Raw genomic sequence first — 21787 nt, 5'->3', positions numbered from 1 at the left:
GACAGGCTTGAAGCTGATATGAGGCTGCTGCTACTGCTGCTAAGTCGCTTCAGTCGTGTCTGACTCTGTGCGACCCCACAGACGGAAGCCCACCAGGCTCCTCTGTCCCTGGGATTCTCCAGGCAAGAACACGGGAGTGGGTTGCCATTTCCTTCTCCATGATATGAGGCAGGACCAACTAAAAGGAGCATCTTAAGAAGCAGAATGGTGGTTGGAAAAATTAAGTCCAGAAGTCCATGAAACAGATGTTCAAATAATGATGGGTAATCCGGCAAGTCAATCCGCCTGACATTTCTGAGCACTGTGAGCTCCACTATGAACCTATGTCCTTTATACAGAACTGGAAGGAACTCATTCCAATGAAGCATTAATAGAAGCTGAAGGGACACTGGAATGAGACCTAAAAAGGACCTTCTCTACCTGCTCTTTTGTTATGGTCATGGAACTAAGCCTCATTTCTGTTCTGTCTCATCCCCCACCTCCACACAGACACCTCCTCGGAGTCCCACTTTGCACCCAGTCACACCTTCTTGCTAACTTATTTGCCTGCTTGTTGTTTGTTTTTTTTTTTTTGGCTGCACTACGCAGCATGTGAGATGGTAGTTCCCTGACCAAGGATCAACCCAGATCGAATCCGAGCTTCTGCAGAGGAAGTTCAGAATCTTAACCTCTGGACCACTGGGGAAGTCCCCTTGCTTGCTTTTTTGGTGACACACTCCATACTTTAAGTGAACTAAAGCCCCTGGTTTCAAGGCATTGTAGCTGATGTCTTTACAAAGCGCAATCACAGCTCTTAACCAGGAGACATGCTTCACGGATATTTGCTAAAAGGAGTGTTTTGCAACACACATTAAGAAGAACCGCATTCAGTGAGGGAATGAGAATTACACACTCATGTTCGAAGAGCCCCAGTTTTGAACTGAAACAGACCGCAAAAATCACATTTGGACTAACCTGATTTTATAAAGGAAGAAACTATTTTCTGGAAGATTTTTTTTTGCTGCAAATATTTTCTTCCTTTCCCACCCATAGGACAGTATTAAAAAATGTTTCTGCTCCACCTCCCATCTCAATTTCCCTTCTCCTTTTAAAAAGCAACTGAGGCTGCCAGGAAAAGCATTTCAAGGTGGATCACGTGAAGTCCCAGCCAAGGCAAGGGGAAAAAAAAAAAGTTAAATTGAAGAAGCAGCTGGTTCTTTGCCACCAGATGGGAAGGTAGCATACTCTTACTCGCCTTGCCCAAACTCCTGGAGCAAGGAAACTGCTACTAGACACTTGTGTCTCCAAGGTCGCTCTCCATCCCCTCCCTCCGTACCTCTTCCCTGCCAAGGGCTGGGCCCACAGGGCTACATTGAGTCGCCCAGTACGGCTGGGATCCTTTTAGAGAAAGAGGCCCATTCCAGGCTGCTGTGGTTACCTGTATCCTATTTCCTTAAGACCAAAGGCACTACTGCTCCAACCCTGAAACCTCAAAGGAAAGGAAATCCTCAAAGAAAATGGAATTCTTCATTGATTTGGGGGGAGGAAGGGGATGATTTACCCTTTGCGGTATTATGACATACATGCCCCCAAAAAGAGATTATCTGATTACTGAATGGGAACAGGCCCACATGTCAGGGTTTGATTATGGGAACTCCCAAGAATGTGGAGTTGTGAAAAAGCAAAAAGATAGGAGATTAAAAAATAAGAAGAAACTATTTGGTCTCATTTGGTCTTTTGGTAGTTTTCTGATCTATTGTCTTTTCGAACTATGGTGAGTTCAAGGACAGGAAGACAACTGTGAAAAGAAATGACAGTGGTGGCCTGGATACCCAAATGGGCCCAAAGTTTACTGAGGGGTTAGACTTTATCATTTCATTTTGGAGGTTTAAATTTGAATCCTAGTTCCATTCAAACAACGAACAGACAAAGGATATTAACAGGATAACCAAATAATAAATTAGACCTAAACCATTTCCAGACTATGTGAAGTTCTATTCGAACAGATTATAGAATTTTCTGAGTTAACGTGCTTTGTCATTCACATTTGTCCCAACTATTTAAATGAACCTCGAGTAGAATAGTATACACCCAACCACCTGTAATAAGTGAGCGTAATTAATCACATCAGCACAGGCAGACCTCAGAGATGTTGCAGGTTCCATTCCAGACCTCCGCCATAAATCATACAGTACAATAAAAGTGAGTCACAGGATATTTCTTTGGTTTCCTACTGCATGTAAAAGTTATGTTTCCACCATGGTTTAGTCTCTTCAGTGTACAGTATCACTATATCTAAAAACACAACGTACATAGTTTCATTTAAAAACACTTTATTGCTAAAAACTGCTGTCACCTGAGCCTTCAGCAAGTTGTAATGTTTGTACTGGTAGAGAGCCTTGTCACAATGAGATTTTGATGGTTGCTCTGTGATCAGAATTGCTAAAGGTTGGGGTGGCTGTGGCAATATCTTAAAATAAGACAACAAAGTTTGCTGCATCAATTGACTTCTTTTCATGAACAATTTCTCTGCAGTTGACAGCATTTTAACCACAACAGAACTTCTTTCAAACTTGGGTTCAGTCCTCTCACACCCTGCCACTGCTTTACCAACTCAGTTCATGGAATATTCTAAATCTTCTGTTGTCATGCCAACAATCTTCACAGCATCTTCACCAGAGGTGGATTCCATCTCAAGAAACAACTTTCTTTCCTCATAACAAACACCTCTTCAATTGTTCAAATTTTAACGTGAGATTATAGCAATTTGGTGACATCGTCAGATGCCATTTTCATTTCCAGTTCTCTTGTTACTTATACGACATCTGCAGTGACTTTCTCCACTGAAGTTTTGAACCCCTAAAAGGGGCTGGAATCAACTTCTTCCAAATTCTCATTTTTTGACCTCTTCTCATGAATCACAAATGTTCTTAATGACATCTAGAGTGAGAAGTATTTCCAGAATATTTTCATTTTACTTTGCCAATATTCATCAGGATAATCACCACGTAAGGCAGCTATAGTCTTATAAAATGTATTTGTTAAATAATCAGACTTGAAAGTCAAAATTATTCCCTGATCCATGGGCTGTAGAATGGATGTTCTGTTCAGTTTGCTTCAGTCGCTCAGTCGTGTCCAACTCTTTGCAACCCTGTGAATCGCAGCACGCCAGGCCTCCCCGTCTATCACCAACTCCCGGAGCTTGCTCAAACTCATGTCCATCGAATCGGTGGTGCCATCGAGCCATCTCATTATCTGTCGTCCACTTCTCCTCCTGCCCCCAATCCCTCTCACCATCAGGGACTTTTCCAATCAATCAAGTTTTCGAATGAGGTGGCCCAAGTATTGGAGTTTCAGCTTTAGCATCAGTCCTTCCAATGAACACCCAGGACTGATCCCCTTTAGAATGGACTGGTTGGACCTCCTTGAAGTCCAAGGGACACTCAAGAGTCTTCTTCAACAACACAGTTCAAAGGCATCAATTCTTCGGCACTCAGCTTTCTTCACAGTCCAACTCTCACATCCATACGTGACCAATGGAAAAACTATAGCCTTGACTAGATGGACCTTTGTTGGCAAAGTAATATCTCTACTTTTTAATATGCTATCTAGGTTGGTCATACCTTTCCTTCCAAGGAGTAAGCATCTTTTAATTTCACGGCTGCAGTCACCATGTGCAGTGATTTTGGAGTCCAAAAAATAAAGTCTGACACTGTCTTCACTGTTTCCCCATCTATTTCCCATGAAGTGATGGGGCCAGACGCCATGATCTTAGTTTTCTGAATGCTGAGCTTTAAGCCAACTTTTTCTCTCTCCTCTTTCACTTTCATCAAGAGGCTTTTGAGTTCCTCTTCACTTTCTGCCATAAAGGTGGTGTCATCTTTGTATCTGAGGTTATTGATATTTCTCCCGGCAATCTTGATTCCAGCTTGTGCTTCTTCCAGCCCAGCATTCCTCATGATGTACTCTGCATATAAGTTAAATAAGCAAGGTAACAATATACAACCTTGACGTACTCCTTTTCCTATTTGGAACCAGTCTGTTGTTCCATGTCCAGTTCTAACTGTTGCTTCCTGACCTGCATACAGGTTTCTCAGAGGCAGGTCAGGTGGTCTGGTATTCCCATCTCTTGAAGAATTTTCCACAGTTTATTGTGATCCACATAGTCAAAGGCTTTGGCATAATCAATGAAGCAGAAATAAATGTTTTTCAGGAACTCTCTTGCTTTTTCAATGATCCAGCATATGATGACAATTTGATCTCTGGTTCCTCTGCCTCTTCTAAAACCAGCTTGAATATCACGGTTCACGTATTGCTGAAGCCTGGCTTGCAGAATTTTGAGCATGACTTCACTAGCGTGTGAGATGAGTGCAATTGTGCGGCAGTCTGAGCATTCTTTGGTATTGCCTTTCTTTGGGACTGGAATGAAAACTGACCTTTCCAGTCCTGTGGCGACTGCTGAGTTTTCCAAATTTGCTGGCATATTGAGTGCAGCACTTTCACAGCGTCATCATTCAGGATTTGAAACAGTTCAACTGGAATTCCATCACCTCCACTAGCTTTGTTCATAGTGATGCTTTCTAAGGCCCACTTGACCTCACCTTCCAGGATGTCTGGCTCTAGGTGAGTGATCACACCATCATGATTATCTGGGTCATGAAGCTCTTTTTTGTACAGTTCTTCCATGTATTCTTGCCACCTCTTCTTAATATCTTCTGCTTATGTTAGGTCCGTACCATTTCTGTCCTTTATCAAGCCCATCTTTGCATGAAATGTTCCCTTGGTATCTCTGATTTTCTTGAAGAGATCTCCAGTCTGTTGTTTTCCTCTATTCCTTTGCACTGATTGCTGAGGAAGACTTTCTTATCTTTCCTTGCTATTCTTTGGAACTCTGCATTCAGATGCTTATATCTTTCCTTTTCTCCTTTGCTTTTCGCTTCTCTTCTTTTCACAGCTATTCGTAAGGCCTCCTCAGACAGCCATTTTGCTTTTTTGCATTTCTTTTCCATGGGGATGGTTTGGATCCCTGTCTCCTGTACAGTGTCATGAACCTCTGTCCATGGTTCATCAGGCACTCTGTCTGTCAGATCTAGTCCCTTAAATCTATTTCTCACTTCCACTGTATAATCATAAGGGATTTGATTTAGGTCATACCTGAATGGTCTAGTGGTTTTCCCTACTTTCTTCAATTTAATTCTGAATTTGGCAATAAGGAGTTCATGATCTGAGCCACAGTCAGCTCCCGGTCTTGTTTTTGCTGACTGTATAGAGCTTCTCCATCTTTGGCTGCAAAGGATATAATCAATCTGATTTCGGTGTTGACCATCTGGTGATGTGCATGTATAGAGTCTTCTCTTCTGTTGTTAGAACAGGGTGTTTTCTATGAACAGTGCGTTCTCTTGGCAAAACTCTATTAGCCTTTGCCCTGCTTCATTCCTTACTCCAAGGCCAAATTTGCCTGTTACTCCAGGTGTTTCTTGACATCCTACTTTTGCATTCCAGTCCCCTATGATGAAAAGGACATCTTTTTTGGGTGTTAGTTCTAAAAGGTCTTATAGGTCTTCATAAAACTGTTCAACTTCAACTTCTTCAGCATTACTGGTTTGGGCATAGTCTTGGATTACCATGATATTGAATGGTTTGCCTTGGAAATGAACAGAGATCATTCTGTCACTTTTGAGATTGCATCCAAGTACTGCATTTCGGACTCTTTTGTTGACCATGATGGCTACTCCATTTCTTCTAAGGGATTCCTGCCCATAGTAGTAGATATAATTGTCATCTGAGTTAAATTCACCCATTCCAGTCCATTTTGGTTCACTGATTCCTAAATGTCAACGTTCACTCTTGCCATCTATTTGACCACTTCCAATTTGCTTTGATTCATGGACCTGACATTCCAGGTTCCTATGCAATATTGCTCTTTACAGCATTGGACCTTGTTTCTATCACCAGTCACATCCACAACTGGGTATTGTTTTTGCTTTGGCTCCATCCCTTCATTCTTTCTGGAGTTATTTCTCCACTGATCTCCAGTAGCATACTGGGCAACTACCAACCCGTGTTCCTCTTTCAGTGTCCTATCATTTTGCCTTTTCATACTGTTCATGGGGTTCTCAAGGCAAGAATAATGAAGTGGTTTGCCATTCCCTTCTCCAGTGGACCACATTCTGTCAGACCTCTCAACCATGACCCGCCCGTCTGGTTTAGACAGTAAAGAGTCTGCTTACAATGCAGGAGACCCAGGTTCAATCCCTGCGTCGGGAAGATCTCCTGGAGAAGGGAATGGCCACCCACTCAGTATTCTGCCCTCCATCCCAAAAAAAAGTAGATTTTGTGTTAGCAGCATGAAAACAACATTAATCTGGTTATACAACCCAATCACAGCTCTTGTGTGACCAGGTGGACTGTCAATGAGCAGTAATATTTTGGAAGAAATCTTTTTTTTTTATTCTGAATAGCAACAGGCTTAAAATATTCAGTAAACCATGGTTAAACAGATGTGCTATCATCCAGGCCTTTTTACTGCATTTATAGAGTACAAGCAAAGTAGAGACAGCAAAATTCTGAAGGATTCTAGGATTTTCAGAATGGTAAGAAAACACTGGTTTCAACTTAAAGTCACTAGCTGCATTAGCCCCCAGCGAGAGAGTTAGCCTGTCCTTTGAAGCTCTGAAGACAGGCATTGACTTCTCCTCTCTAGCTATGAAAGTCAAAGATAATATCTCCCAACAGATGGCTATTTTGCCTACATTGAAAATCTGTTGCTCAGTGTAGCCACGTTCATGAGTTATCTGAGCTGGATCTTCTGGATAACTTATTGCAGCTTCTACATTAGCACTTGCTGCTTCATCTTGTACTTTAGTTATACAGACAGCCTCTTCCCTTAAACCTCATTATGAACCAGAGTTGTCTAGCTTTAAACTTTTCTTCTGCACCTTCCTCACCTCTCTCAGCCTCCAGAGAATTGGAGAGAATTAGGGCTTTGCTCTGGATTGGGATTTGGCTTAAAGAAATATTATGACTGGTCTGATCTTCTAACCAGACCATGACACAACTTTCTCCATATCAGCAATAAGGCTTACCATTCAATTGTTCTCTGAAGTTAACACTTTTAATTTCCTTCAAGAACTTTCCCTCTACATTCACAACCTGAATAACTAGTGCAAGAGGTCTAGTTTTCAGTCTAACTTGGCTTTTCAACATGACTTCCTCACTGAGTGCAATCATTTCTAGCTTTTGATTTAAAGTGAGAGATGTGCAACTCTTACAACACATAAAGGCCACGTAATGGTTAATTTGGCCTAATTTCAATATTTAAGAGTCTCAGGGGAAAATGAGGGCCCAGGGAGGGGAAGAGAGATGGGGAATGGCAAGTTGGTGGAGCAGTCAGAACACACAACATTTATTGATTAAGTTGGCCAGCTTACGTGGGTACAGCTAGTAGTGGCTCAAAACAATTACAAGAGAGCATCAAAGATCACAGATCATCACAACAAAAATATTAATAATTTTAAAAGTTTGAAGTATTGTGAGAATTATCAAAATGTGACACAGAGACTCAAAGTGACAACTGCTGTGGGGCAAATGGCTCCAGCAGACTTGATGGACTCAGGGTTGCCACAAACCTTCGATGTATTTAAAAAAATGCACTACCTGTAAAGCTCAGTAAAACTAAGTTCACTAAAAGCAGGCATGCCTGTGGCAGTACCAATCTTCGGATTGTATATCCTTCAGCAAGCAGAAAGAGAGATGAATAATTTTTTAAACGAACTGTACTTTCACAGTTCAGTTCAGTTCAGTTCAGTCGCTCAGTCATGTCCGACTCTCCGCGACCCCATGAATCACAGCACACCAGGCCTCCCTGTCCATCACCAACTCCCGGAGTACACTCAAACTCATGTCCACAGAGTCGGTAATGCCATCCAGCCATCTCATTCTCGGTCGTCCCCTTCTCCTCCCGCCCCCAAACTTTCCCAGCATCAGAGTCTTTTCCATTGAGTCAACTCGTCGCATGAGGTGGCCAAAGTATTGCAGTTTCAGCTTTAGCATCAGTCCCTCCAATGAACATCCAGGACTGATCTCCCTTAGAATGGACTGGTTGGATCTCCTTGCAGTATAAGGGACTCTCAAGAGTCTTCTCCAACACCACAAGCAGATTGAAAATACCCAGTTTATCAGTCTGTCTAAGGATTTGCTTTCAACTTCTGGACATGGCAAAGAGCACTGTTTGACATAATCCTTCGACCCAAAAGATCAATTACACCGAATGGTGCCTGCACATTTTAAATCACTGAGAGTAAATGATAGGTATTAGGCAAAGCAAATTGAATGAACAACATAGCCTGCTGGGAGTGAATACATTTGTTTGAAAACAATTCTTTCTTTTCGTAAGTGAGTACATAAGGGCTGAAAGGTTGCTAGTTGATAGAAGATGAGAGTCTTCTCCCTCACCACAGGAAAGGGCAGGGAAGTGCCAGCCCCCTCCTCTCCATCTGAGTATGCCTCCATACTTTTCTGAATAAACCACCTCTAGGGCACCAAAATGCGAAGCTGCTGCGCATGCCAACTAAAAGCCACTGTGATGGTGCATTGAAACAGTCTGGGAGCCAGATTCAGACCCCCGACCAGCTCAAGGGACAAGGCAACTCCCAGGAATAAGAAGGGCTGAACTGTAACCAGGGACCCAGAAGAGGAAAACGTCTGTAACTGCCACTTCGCAGGCAGCCAACCCCATCACCTCAAACACTAATCACTGGCATCTGAGCCGCCAGGATTTCCCAGAAAAACACAAGAGTGCGGTGTGCACACCCTATTTAAGACAGGCACCACTGAGGCCAGCACGGACTGGAACTCCGGAACCGGAAACCTTCACCTCTTCTTCCGCTCCCCTGGGTCTGACCCGCCAAACAATGACGAGATACATGCCTTTGAATGTATAACCCTAACTGCGCTGGAGTAGAATTCCTAAGTGGTAAGTAGGTCAAAAGGATTAAAAAAAAAAAAAGAAAGAAAGACATCTATTGCACAGAATTTTCCAGACACACTATGAGAAAAGAAATGTTATCTCTTACTTGAAAGAGCTGGTTTGTCTAGCGACAGTGCTTATAAAATTTCCTTCTACTTTTAAAAAACCGTGCTTTGCAAATGATTTCCAATTAAAAATAAAGTTTCATTCAGTTCAGTTCAGTTCAGTTGCTCAGTCGTGTCCGACTCTTTGCGACCCCATGAATCACAGCACGCCAGACCTCCCTGTCCATCACCAACTCCCGGAGTTCACTCAAACTCATGTCCATCGAGTCGGTGATGCCATCCAGCCATCTCATTCTCTGTCGTCCCCTTCTCCTCCCGCCCCAATCCCTCCCAGCATCAGAGTCTTTTCCAGTGAGTCAACTCGTCGCATGAGGTGGCCAAAGTATTGCAGTTTCAGCTTTAGCATCAGTCCTTCCAATGAACATCCAGGACTGATCTCCTTTAGAATGGACTGGTTGGATCTCCTTGCAGTCCAAGGGACTCTCAAGAGTCTTCTCCAGCACCACAGTTCAAAAGCATCAATTCTTTGGTGATCAGCTTTCTTCACAGTCCAACTCTCACATCCATACATGACCAGGGGAAAACCCATAGCCTTGACTAGACGGACCTTGGTTGGCAAAGTTCCATTGCAAATAAGAAAACAGAATCCAAATCACTTTAATATAAAAGAGACAAGAGGATGCTACACCGGGTGCTGTAATGGGGTAACACTGCTGTGGCTCCCTGACTCTTCCTTTAGAATAACAACTCTTTTTTTTCCCAGGCACTTCCCGTAATCTGGGATTTCCTCTCTGGCATCAACCTCAGTCTCACTCTGTACCACAGGAATTTTTCCCAGGCCTGACAATCCTGTCTCCACCTTTGGAAATTCCAGAAATATGTTCTCTCTTGCTTCTTTTGGTAAGAATTTATAGAGTCTAAGAAGACTTTTTAAGGAATTTATAGCCTAACAGAATTCAGCTATAATAACACAGCTTCAAGAAAAGTTGCAGGATAATGCTGTTAAGTTTGAAGTGTCATCTTCATACAATAAATCATTTCCTACTTGGCTAATTATCTAACTCATTAACTTTTCTGTTTTGAAATACTCTCAAATTTATGGAAAGAGTTGCAAGAATAGTACAAAGAACTCCCATAATACCCTCTGATCAAATTTATCAGATTCACAAATTCTGCCACATTTGCATCCTCTCTTTTTCTCTTCTGTCTCACACACAAACATACACACACATCTTTCCTGCACTATCTGAGAGTTAGTTCCAGACATCATAGCCTTTTTAACTCTCAATTCCTCAGCTATTTGCAAAAAACAACTACATTCTCTTACATAACCACAGTACAGTATAATTAGAAAAATGAGAAAATCTGATACAACACTACAACCTAATATATAATCCATATTCAAATTTTACCAACTATGTCAATAATGTCTTCTGTAGATAATAATTTTCTTGATGCAATACCACATATTCTATTTAGTTGTCATATTTCTTTAATCTCTTTTATTCTGAAACAGTTTTTCAACCTTCATCTTTTGTAACACTGCCATTTTTGAAACATTCAAGCTAGTTATTCTATAAAATACCCCACCATTTGTATCTAATATTTCTTCATGATCAGATGGAAATGATGAATGTTTATCAGAAATTTGAAACAGGCAATGCTGTGTCCTTCTCAGGACATCACATGTAGAAGCACACAATGTTGCTTTGTCCTGATTTTATTATTTTTATTTAAAAAATTACCTTTAACTTCTATTTTGTTTACTTAACTTAAAGGATATCTATAAGACTGAGCCCCTACAGAAATGCTAACTTTAAAAAAATTATGGAACACAATTCCAATCTCAATAAGAATTTTTCTAAAATATTAGCTCACTGGACTAATAAATAATGTAGCGGTGCAAAGGATAGGAAGACTAATTTCTTGCACTTTAATTCTTAGTAATGCTGCTAACTTACTAATGAATCTTAGGCAAGTTAATTAATCTCCCTGAATATGCTTTCCTATATTGGTACTTTAAAAATTTTTTCTTTTACAAAACTGTGGGCTCCAGGCACAATTCCATTGTATTTGCATATTGGCAACATTTATGAGCAAACCATGTATCCCTGTGAGGTACATTCTTTCTTATTTTATGTATGTAAGTGAAAGCCACATATGCACTTTTTCAAATGTATCTCAAGGCAATATTGACAAAAGTATAGTATCTTTTTTTGTCTTACAAATATAGATAAGCTCTAAAGAAATCTAAATTAGGTGGCACTAGTGGTAAAGAACTCATCTGCCAGTGAAGGAGAATTGGGAGATGCGGGTTCGATCCCTGAGTCAGGAAGATCCCCTAGAGGAGGAAATGGCAACACACTCCAGTATTCTTGCTCATTAAATTCCACGGACAGAGGAAGCTGATGTGCTACAGTCCATGAGGTCACAAAGAGTGATACACGACTGAAGTGACTGAGCACAACACACTAGGAAACCACTGTCCTTCCCTGTGTGTGTAAGACATGATATTAAATAAACAGTCAATGTTACTAAAGCAAAAACAATCCCTTGAGAAGGACTTTTCAAGTTAAGGGAAATGAAGAAAGTTACTCATAACAAATTCTCTCAGAGGTATTATGTGTAGTAGGTAAAATTGTCACTATTATCAAAAGAAGCTTAATAGCAAACTATATTTTCCTACAACTTACATTATGTATCCAATAATAGGAATGCATAAAAGAAATAATTTACCTTCTGATTTGCAAATATCAAGAGAAGGAATCAAATAGTCATCCTTAAATTCAAATTAATTTTAATACACCAAGAACTAGAATAACAGATTTCTAGAATACTTACTACTAAATAGGGGGATAAATACATTCTTTCAGATTCCAAAATTCTAGGCAAAATGCACAAACCCTTACCACAAATTAAGAAAATGTATTTCCCTAATGAAGACACACCATTCTACACACCACACCAGTCTCAAAAGAAAGACCTCTGAATCTCAGTTCATGCAGAACACATATAGGTATTTCTTACCAACACTACAAAAAGTTTCTTAGAAAACTATAATTGGCTGATAAAAACTATCATGAATCACTTTTTTATACTACAACAGAATTATGGTGTTTCATGTTTCATTAATGGAGTAACACAAGGTTAAGCCCAAGTCACATGACATGAAAGGTAATCCCATGAAACCACTCAGCACATAAAGTACTCAATGAACAGGCACTATCTAGGAAGTACATTATATAAGCCAACAAACAAAATTACTTTTTATTCGGCTTCTAAGACATTGTATTCTCCTGGTCTTCCTCTTCACTTGCTGGCACTCCGTCCCAGTCTCTTTTGCTGGCTCCTCTGCTATCTCATTGTTTAATGTTGGCACATCCATGATTCAATCTTTGGACATCATTTCTTCCCAATCAACAGTCACTCCTTAGGTGATTCTATTCAGTCTGATATTCTGAATGTCTCTTGTGCACTGATCCTCACGTTCACATTTCCTACCATGACTACACCCTAAGTTCATTCACATATCCAACTATAACATCTCCAGGAGATTCACAATAGTCATTTCAGACCTGAGGTACGCAAACAGGAATTCCTGATTGTCCCTACATTCCCACTGGCCTGCTAGTCTTTCTTATCTCAATAAACAGTACCACATTTACCTAGCTGCTTTCAAAACCCTGGAATAATTTTTGACTCTCTTCTTTCTTCCCCATTCCCAACAAGTCCTTATCAGTCAGGACTGTACCACTCTAATATCATCTATTTCTCCACCTCCACCACTTCTATCCTAGTCCAGCACCATCACTCAATTCTGAAATAGCCATCTTTCTATAATCTTTCCAACATTTATGTCCACACAGATGTTCACGACTGTCCACTCAGCAGCCAAAGTTACCAAATCATATTGTTCCCTTCTTAAAACCCTCTAAAGTTGCTCATCAAATTCAGAACACAATTACAATTTGAGGATATAATAATCTCTACAATCTGAGCTTTTTCAACATCTTATCCTATTTGGCCCTTCCCTCACTTCACTTCAGCCAAAATGGCCTTCCTGCTTGATATGCACATATATCAAGTTCATTCTGCCTCAGGGCACTCTTTCTTGAGCTGGTTCAATACACTAGCTAGAAGTGCAGATCAAAACTACAATGAGGTATCACCTCACACAGGTCAGAATGGCCATCATCAAGAAGTTTACAAATAATAAATACTACTCTTGCCTGGAAAACCGCATGGACGGAGGAGCCTGGTAGGCTGCAGTCCAAGGGATCGCTAGGAGTTGGACATGACTAAGCGACTTCACTTTCACTTTCATGCATTGGAAAAGGAAATGGCAACCCACTCCAGTGTTCTTGCCTGCAGAATCCCAGGGACGGGGGAGCCTGGTGGGCTGCCGCCTATGGGGTCGCACAGAGTTGGACACGACTGAAGTGACTTAGCAGCAGCAGAGAGGATGTGGAGAAAGGGGAACCCCTACCCTGTTGATGGGAATGTAAACTGTACAGCCACTATGGAAAAATAGTATGGAAGTTCCTTTAAAAACTGAAAACAGAGCTACCATATGATCCTGCAATCCCACTCCTGGGCATATATCCTGAGAAAACTATAATTTGAAAAGATAAATTGCACCCCAATTTCATAGCAGCACTATTTACAATAGCAAAGACATGGAAACAACCTAAATGTCCATCAACAGATGGATGGATAAAGAAGATGTGGTACATATTTACAATGGATTATTACACAGCCAGAAAAGAGAATGAAATAATGCCATATGCAGCAACATGGATGGACCTAGAGATTATCATACTAAGTGAAATACGTGAGGCAGAGAAAGACAAATACCATATGATCTCACTTATCTGTGGAATCTAAAAAAAATGATACAAATGAACTTATCTACAAAGCATAAATAGACCCACAAACATAACAAACATGTCTACAAAAGGGGAACAGGATGAGGAATAAATTAGGAGTCTGGAATTAACATATACACACTACCATACATAAAGCAGATAGACAACAAGGACCTCCTGTAGAGCACAGGGAACTACACTCAATATTTTGTAATAATCTGGGAGAGAAAAGAATCTGAAAAGAAAACAGTATGTCTGTATGGATAACTAAATGACTTTGCTGTATACATAAAACGAACACAACATTGTTAATCAACTCTACTTCAATTTTTAAAAACTCCGTTTTAGCTAAAAGTAACTGCCTGTCCTCCCTCCGTCATAATGTCCTAGCTGATTTTTGTCCATAGTACTGCTCAATACAGCAGTGTATATTCACTCATGATCTGACTATCTCCCCCTGTAGGGAGAGGGGTGGGATTATGCCTATTTATTGTCTGTTCTGTCTAGGACTAGGGACTGCATCCTGTTCATCATGTTTCCCAATGTGTCTGGTAGACAACAGTTGCTCAGTAATAATTATTCAGTGAGAATTTACTGAGCAATTTAATTAATGGTTCTCCTATAGTTGATAAAATGATTAAGGTATCCAGAGGTGAATGGAGCCCATGAGAAAATATGAGAGTTATAAAATATTGGTAAGAGTAAAAAAACGTCTCTCAGAGGGCAGACATGCATAAAACAGTGGAGAGTACATACAAGATACTACCAATTTTTCAGGGGATTCAAATACTTTTCTTTAGGATAAAACTCTGAAAACAGATTATAAACACTGAGAACAAAAGTCGAAGTCAATTTTTAAGTTTTTAAAGGATGGTCTGGTGTAAACTGTATATTGCAAAAACATCACAGCAGGAAGCATCTCTACTTTCTTTTATTTTTCCATTTGCTTTCATACTGCTTCCTTGCCCCCCACCACCACTTTCTCTCACTATATACTATATGTAATAGTTTATATAATAGTTTCTTGATTCTGTCGTAAGTCTTGGAGATTACCATTCTGTACAACCCCACCATGCATAATTCAAGTTTTCTTTTCCTTACAGAATGTTTTCTTGGATTGTAATTTTAACTCTCGGATCTGTTCCATTATTTCATTTTTCTTTTACAAGGACTTCCAATTATTCATACGACAGCTCCTCTTTGCTTTCTTCAATTTCAACAATTTTCTCACTGACTTTTTTACTTGTTTTTTTTAACACACTAAACATTCTCATTACTGTTCTCCTGGCTTTCTTCAATGGTGCTTCCTACACTTTCAATCAAATCTATTCTCCCTTTGATATTGTGTAATTCAGTCTGTTATTTCTAATAATAATGTCTTTCTCTTTTCTGAGTCCAATCAACTTTCATTTCATTTCTTACTGGGCTTTTTTTTTGTCCATTTCTAACCTTAGTTCTTAGATTTATGTTCAAGGTGTTTATCATAGTTTTATGTTTTCATATTTGAAGGTATTTAATTCAGTTGAGAGTATCATGTTGGAATTCTCTTCTCTTTCACGGCTGATGTTGAGAGAAATTTCCATCAACTGAAATGTTTTGATTCTCCATTCTGTTTTGATCTTATAGTCCCATCATACAGATGACAATTGATCACATCTCTGCATTTCATGGACAAGGTGACATGGGCTGATTTACATGATCTTTAGCTCAAGGGCACCCTCTCCTGTCCGAGTCATGAAATGCAGTTTCTTTAAAGGTTGGCCTTTGTTGGGAGGCTGTGAAGAAACAGTTTTATTTTCTTCAATTTTATTTTATCTTGTGGTATTCCAGATTTCCCCACCTTGTTTCTTTTCCTTTCACCAACAAGAGTCCAAAGGGTGCCTCTGTCGTACTTTTAACCTTTTCACCTCTAGTTTTCCACAACCGCTCCCTTGTCCATTCAAGTGCCTTCCTCTTTATTCAGAGCTCTTATCTATCTGGATTCTGGATTCTCTTTCAGTATTTTTCATCCTTAGGATAGACCTTCTCTTTCTAAGGGTGATTTCCTTTTTCTGGGGGGTGGGGGGTGGCACACTGCACGGCTCTCAGGATCTTAGTTCCCTGACCAGGGATCGACACCTTCCCTCGCCACCACAGTGAAAGGTGTAGAGTTGTAACCACCAGAACCGCCAGGAGATTCCTTCTATGGATGATTTTCATACAGTCTCTTCCACACGGTTTTTCCAGAACCCCCTAACTATCCACATAAGCGCTCAGTGGGAATAGTGAGGCAGTGCCACTAAAACCTGATGTCATTTCTCTACTGACAATAACTTCGTACTGTATTCTAGTTCTGCTGAAGATGAGGGGTATATAAAGTTTCGTTTGCTTCTTACTCACATGTACAAATTTTTGGCAGGTGTAGAAGGAACTGAGATTTAAGCAGCGCAATTAATTACTTCATCTACTTTATCATTCTTTGTCAGGTATTTCTTCTTTATATTTGAAGTTAGATTTCTGGCTTCACTGTTTACTCCTGTAGTGGACACTGTAGTGAATACATCGTACTCCACCCTCATCACCTATTCAGAGCTGAGGTATCTATTTTCTCAGTTGCTAGCCAGTCACGGCTGCTGCCTTCTCGTACCCATGCTTCTCACTAGAAGAGACCACCGTCCGAAAGGAACTGCTTTACTGAAGGCTACACATCCTCTCTATGATGAAGCCAGCAATCAGTGCTGGCTAATATGAGGATACAAAGCCCAGGTCCTCTGCCTTAATTTGTGACCACTGTGAAGGATCATCCCAGCTCCAGAGATCCCTCTAGAATCATCAAAGACCTCAGTTGTAACCACACTGTGGCTCAGCTTCTCTACTTCCTTACAGGTGTATATCCTAAATGCCAATCCTACCTTCCCCACTTCCTTACTGGTAATATATCCCAAATGCACTCTTCAATATATATTCTGCAAACAATTCTATACCATAGGGTATTTTCAGGGCATCCAACCTGAAGACAACCGCCATCTGAAACAAAGTTCATCGAATTATGAGGCAGGAACTGTTAAAAGTGCTTTCAATATGTTTTATACATTCACTTAATTCTCACCAAAAAACCGTGAGGCAGATATTATCATTCAGTTCATTTCAATTCAGTCGCTCAGTCGTGTCCAACTCTTTGTGACCCCATGAACCGCAGCACACCAACCTCCCTGTCCATCACCAACTCCCGCAGTTCATCCAAACCCATGTCCATTGAGTCGGTGATGCCATCCAGCCATCTCATCCTCTGTCATCCCCTTCTCCTCCTGCCCTCAATCTTTCCCATCATCAGGGTCTTTAAAAATGAGTCAGATCTTTGCATCAGATGGTGAAACTACTGGAGTTTCAGCTTCAGCATCAGTCCTTCCAATGAATATTCAGGACTGATTTCCTTTAGGATGGACTGGTTGAATCTCCTTGCAGTCCAAGGGACTCTCAAGAGTCTTCTCCAACACCACAGTTCAAAAGCATCGATTCTGCGCTCAGCTTTCTTTATATTCCAACTCTCACATCCATACAGGACCACTGGAAAAACCATAGGCTTGACTAGATGCACCTTTGTTAACAAAGTAATGTCTCTGCTTTTCAATATGCCGTTTAGGTTGGTCATATCTTTCCTTCCAGGAGAAGGCAATGGCAAGCCACTCCAGTACTCTTGCCTAGAAAATCCCATGGATGGAGGAGCCTGGTAGGCTGCGGTCTGTGGGGTCGCTAGGGGTCGGACGCGACTGAGCGACTTCACTTTCACTTTTCACTTTCACACACTGGAGAAGGAAATGGCAGCCCACTCCAGTGTTCTTGCCTGGAGAATCCCAGGGAAGGGGGAGCCTGGTGGGCTTCCGTCTATGGGGTCAGACAGAGTCGGACACGACTGAAGTGACTTAGCAGCAGCAGCAGCAACTTTCCTTCCAAGGAGTAAGCATCTTTTAATTTCATGGCTGCAATCACCATCTGCAGTGATTCTGGAGCCCAGAAAAATAAAGTCAGCCACTGCTTCCACTGTTTCCTCATCTATTTGCCACGAAGTGATGGGACCAGATGCCATGATCTTAGTTTTCTGAATGTTGAGCTTTAAGACAACCTTTTCACTCTCCTCTTCACCTTCATCAAGAGGCTCTTTAGTTCTTCTTCACTTTCTGTTGTAAGGGTGCTATCATTTGCATATCTGAGGTTATAGATATTTCTCTCAACAATCTTGATTCCAGCTTGTGCTTCGTCCAGCCCAGCGTTTCTCATGATTTACTCTGCATATGAATTAAATAAGCAGGGTGACAATATACAACCTTGATGTACTCCTTTTCCTATTTGGAACCAGTCTGTTGTTCCATATCCAGTTCTAACTGTTGCTTCCTGACCTGCATACAGGTTTCTCAAGAGGCAGTTCAGGTGGTCTGGTATTCCTATCTCTTTAAGAATTTTCCATAGTTTATTGTAATCCACACAAAGGCTTTGGCATAGTCAATGAAGCAGAAATAGATGTTTTTCTGGAACTCTCTTGCTTTTTCGATAATCAGGCAGATGTTGGCTATTTGATCCTGGTTCCTCTGCCTTTTCTAAAACCAGCTTGAACATTTGGGAGTTCAGGGTGCACGTATTGCTGAAGCCTGACTTAGAGAATTTTAAGCATTACTTTACTAGCATGTGAGATGAGTGCAACTGTACGGTAGTTTGAGCATTCTTTGGCATTGCCTTTCTTTGGGATCAGAATGAAAACTCACCTTATCATCATATCTCCAATAGAAAAGAAACTCTTAGAGAGGAGAAGTACCTTGCCTAAGTTAATAAAAAGTGGTCAAGCCAGAATTGGAACATGGGCACTCTGACTCAAAAGCACATGCTCTCTTGCCCACTGTACTGTATTGCCTCTGTAATGGCTTTGCACCCACTACCTCTTTGGTGTGACCCTGCATGTACCCATTCTCTGCATTTTTCTATTGCCCTGCTATGAAGGGTAGTTAGCACGTAACACACACCAGGATGATCTCAAATATTAATTTTTTTTTCAATTTGGCTGCACCAGATCTTAGTTGCAGCTCACGAGATCTTTGGTCTTCATTGAAGTATGGGGTTCCTCCAGCTGTGGCATGCAGACTCTTAGTTGCAGCATACAGGATCTAGTTCCCTGACCAGGGATCAAATCTGGGCCCCTTGCACTGCATGGAATCTCAGCCTCTGGACCATCAATGAAGTCTCAAGTGTTAATTTTTTAACACATAATATTTTCACTAGTGAACTGACCATAGCATGGTGGAATTCCTTGCTCTTACGAACTTATCTTTTAAAGTTTTTCATTAAAAAGAGAAGCATGTTAGCAAATCTAGCCTCTTGGCATTCAGTCCTATCACAGAATGAAGGTCCACTTGCACACGTTCACAACCACTCTCGACAGATTTATTTTTTATCTCACCTCAGAGTAATGCCAAAAAGATTATAACTTTTCTCCAAAGTTCTTACCTCCATCTTGAAATTTGCTTAATCTTTCAAAATACGATGACATGGGGGCCTGGACAATATCTAAGATAGCCAGAAGAGTCCTTGTTAGCCTCAACAATTCACTGAAACTATAAAATCCAAAGTATATAAGATTCCGAGCCAAGTGAACCACCTAATTTAGAAAAACAAGAAAAAGGGTAGAAAAGAAAAATATTAGAAACAAAAATAAGCATTGAATTTTATCATCTAAGTTTGTGCAGACATGTCTAATTATGTCTAATTCTTTTTTTTTTTTCAGCTGGTCTGATTTTCAAGAACCCCGCCTAAGTATGGAGAACAAACTAGTGATAACCAGTGGGCAGTGGGAGGAGCAATACGGGTATAGGAAACTGAGAGGTACAAGCCATTATGTATAAAATACATAAGCAAAAATGATATACTTTACAGCACAGGGAAATATTATTATTTTGTAATAACTTTCAGTGGAGTATAATCTATAAAAATATTGGGGAGACTGCCGGCCCGGCTCGCCCGAGCTCGCCCGCTGCTCTCCAGCGCCTGGAAGGAGGAGAGAATTCGAACGCTTCCGCGTACTCCCGAAGACACAGAATAGCCGTCAAGCTGGCGGAAGCAATGGTTCACATAAAGAAAGGCGAGCTGACCCAGGAGGAAAAGGAGCTGCTGGAAGTCATCGGAAAAGGAGCTATGAAACAGGCTTGAACAATAAGGTTTATTCTACCGGTCTTACTGGAGTATTATTTAAGTATGATAAACAGTGCATATTTAAAATGCACATTTTTTAAAAGAGTTTTTACATAAGTATACATCCACGAAACCTTCACTGCAATCCACACAATGACTAGTTGAGTTACCCCAAAAGATTCTACATCCCTTTTGTAATCTGCCACTCCCTCCAACCCTGTCTCTAGGCAACCACCGACAGGTTTCTGTCACTATTGGTTAGATTGATTTATTCTAGAACTTTATAAAAGTGGAATTATAAAATAAGTACAGTAAATAGGGGGGAGGAACAAGATGGCGGAGGAATAAGACGGCAAGACCACTCTCTCCTCCACAAATTCATCAAAGGAACATTTGAACGCGAGTCAAGTCCACAAAACAGCTTCTGAATGCTGGCAGAGGACATCAGGCACCCAGAAAAGCAGCCCATTGTCTTCAAAAGGAGGTAGGAAAAAACATAAAAGATAAAAAGCGAGACAAAAGAAGTAAGGACGGAGCTCCGTCCCGGGAAGGGAGGCTTTAAAAAGAGAGAACTTTCCAAACACCAGGAAACATTCTCACTGGCGAATCTGTGGCGAGCCTTGGAAGCTCAGAGGGCCACATAACCCTCTTTTTTTTTAAGATTTTTTTAAAACCCACAGATTACCCGCCAAAAGGTAACTCCCAGCGGAGAAGCAGCGCAGACGCCTGCTACGCCATTAGCAAGCAGGGGCTGGGCAGGGAGAAGCCGGCTGAACTGCTTAGAGAGAGGACTGGGCTTGAATGCCACGAGAACAATTTGAGAGAACTGGGGAGAGCAAAGCAGACTGTGGGATAGCTTCCCCACGAAAAGGCAGAAAGCTCTAACCTATGACTCGGCCAGCCCCGCTCACAGAATAAAGGACTGTGCAGAGCGAGCCGGCTGCGGCTGGCCCATCCCCCATCACCCGCCGAGACAGGCAGGGAGCGCAACCAGAGCCGGAGCGGGCAACCGCGGCCCCAGAAAGGCATCCGATACAAACTGCAGACAGGCTTGTTGCTAATCAGGACTTCTTGGGCTCGGGCCGGTCAATATCCCCCTGAGAAGGTGCGCCGGTCATAAACCCAGAAAACTGAGTGGTGGGGACTGGGGAGGCGATAAGTCGCAGAGACCGCGCTCGCCAAACACCTGGTCCCCTGAGCTGCTCGGACTGGGGAAGGCACAAAACGCAGGCCCAACCAAGTCTGCGCCTTTGTGGAGTACCTGAGAACCCGAACTTGAGCCGCTCAGACCTGGGAAGTGCATACAACCCGGTGCCGGCCTCAGACCATTCCCGGCAGAGCAACCTAGAGCCTGGGCAGTATAGACTGGGACAGCATACGTGCTGTGAGCGGGGGCAAACCCAGTGTGGCCGAGACGCTGCGAGCACTCCCCACAGACGCCAGAGATAATCGACTGCAGCGTTCCTCCCTTCCCAGAACAGGACTGAACAACTGAGCCTTAAAAAGTATCCACCCACCCCCTAGTACCAGGGCGGAAATTAGACACTGAAGAGACCAGCAGACAGAAGCTAAAACAGAGGGAACCACCTTGGAAATGACAGACAGAGACGTCTAGAGACTACTCCAAGAATAAGACCAAAAACCAGAAGCAAGAGGCTTAAGCCCGAATCCTGAGAACACCAGAGAAGTCCTGACTCCAGGGAACATTAATCGATAGGAGCTCATCAAACGTCTCCATACCTACACTGAACCCA

At 41.6% G+C, this 21787-nt stretch overlaps 1 protein-coding gene across 5 annotated transcripts in view; it reads right to left on the bottom strand.

Annotated features, from left to right (window-relative positions):
* ITPR2 (inositol 1,4,5-trisphosphate receptor type 2) overlaps positions 1-21787 on the bottom strand; it is a 639393-nt gene that overhangs the window by 404070 nt on the left and 213536 nt on the right. For all 5 annotated transcript variants that reach the window (XM_055395002.2, XM_055395004.2, XM_088837263.1 and 2 more), the window contains one exon: positions 19353-19503. In XM_055395002.2, coding sequence (XP_055250977.1) covers positions 19353-19503 — 151 coding nt within the window. The remainder of the gene's footprint in view (positions 1-19352; positions 19504-21787) is intronic.

Source organism: Moschus berezovskii, chromosome 6 (assembly GCF_049115385.1).
Source record: "Moschus berezovskii isolate FMDL1 chromosome 6, NW_MosBer_1.0, whole genome shotgun sequence".
Lineage (NCBI taxonomy): Eukaryota > Metazoa > Chordata > Mammalia > Artiodactyla > Moschidae > Moschus > Moschus berezovskii.
The sequence above is the reverse complement of the archived record's forward strand: the minus strand, read 5'-3'. Positions and strand labels throughout refer to the sequence as shown.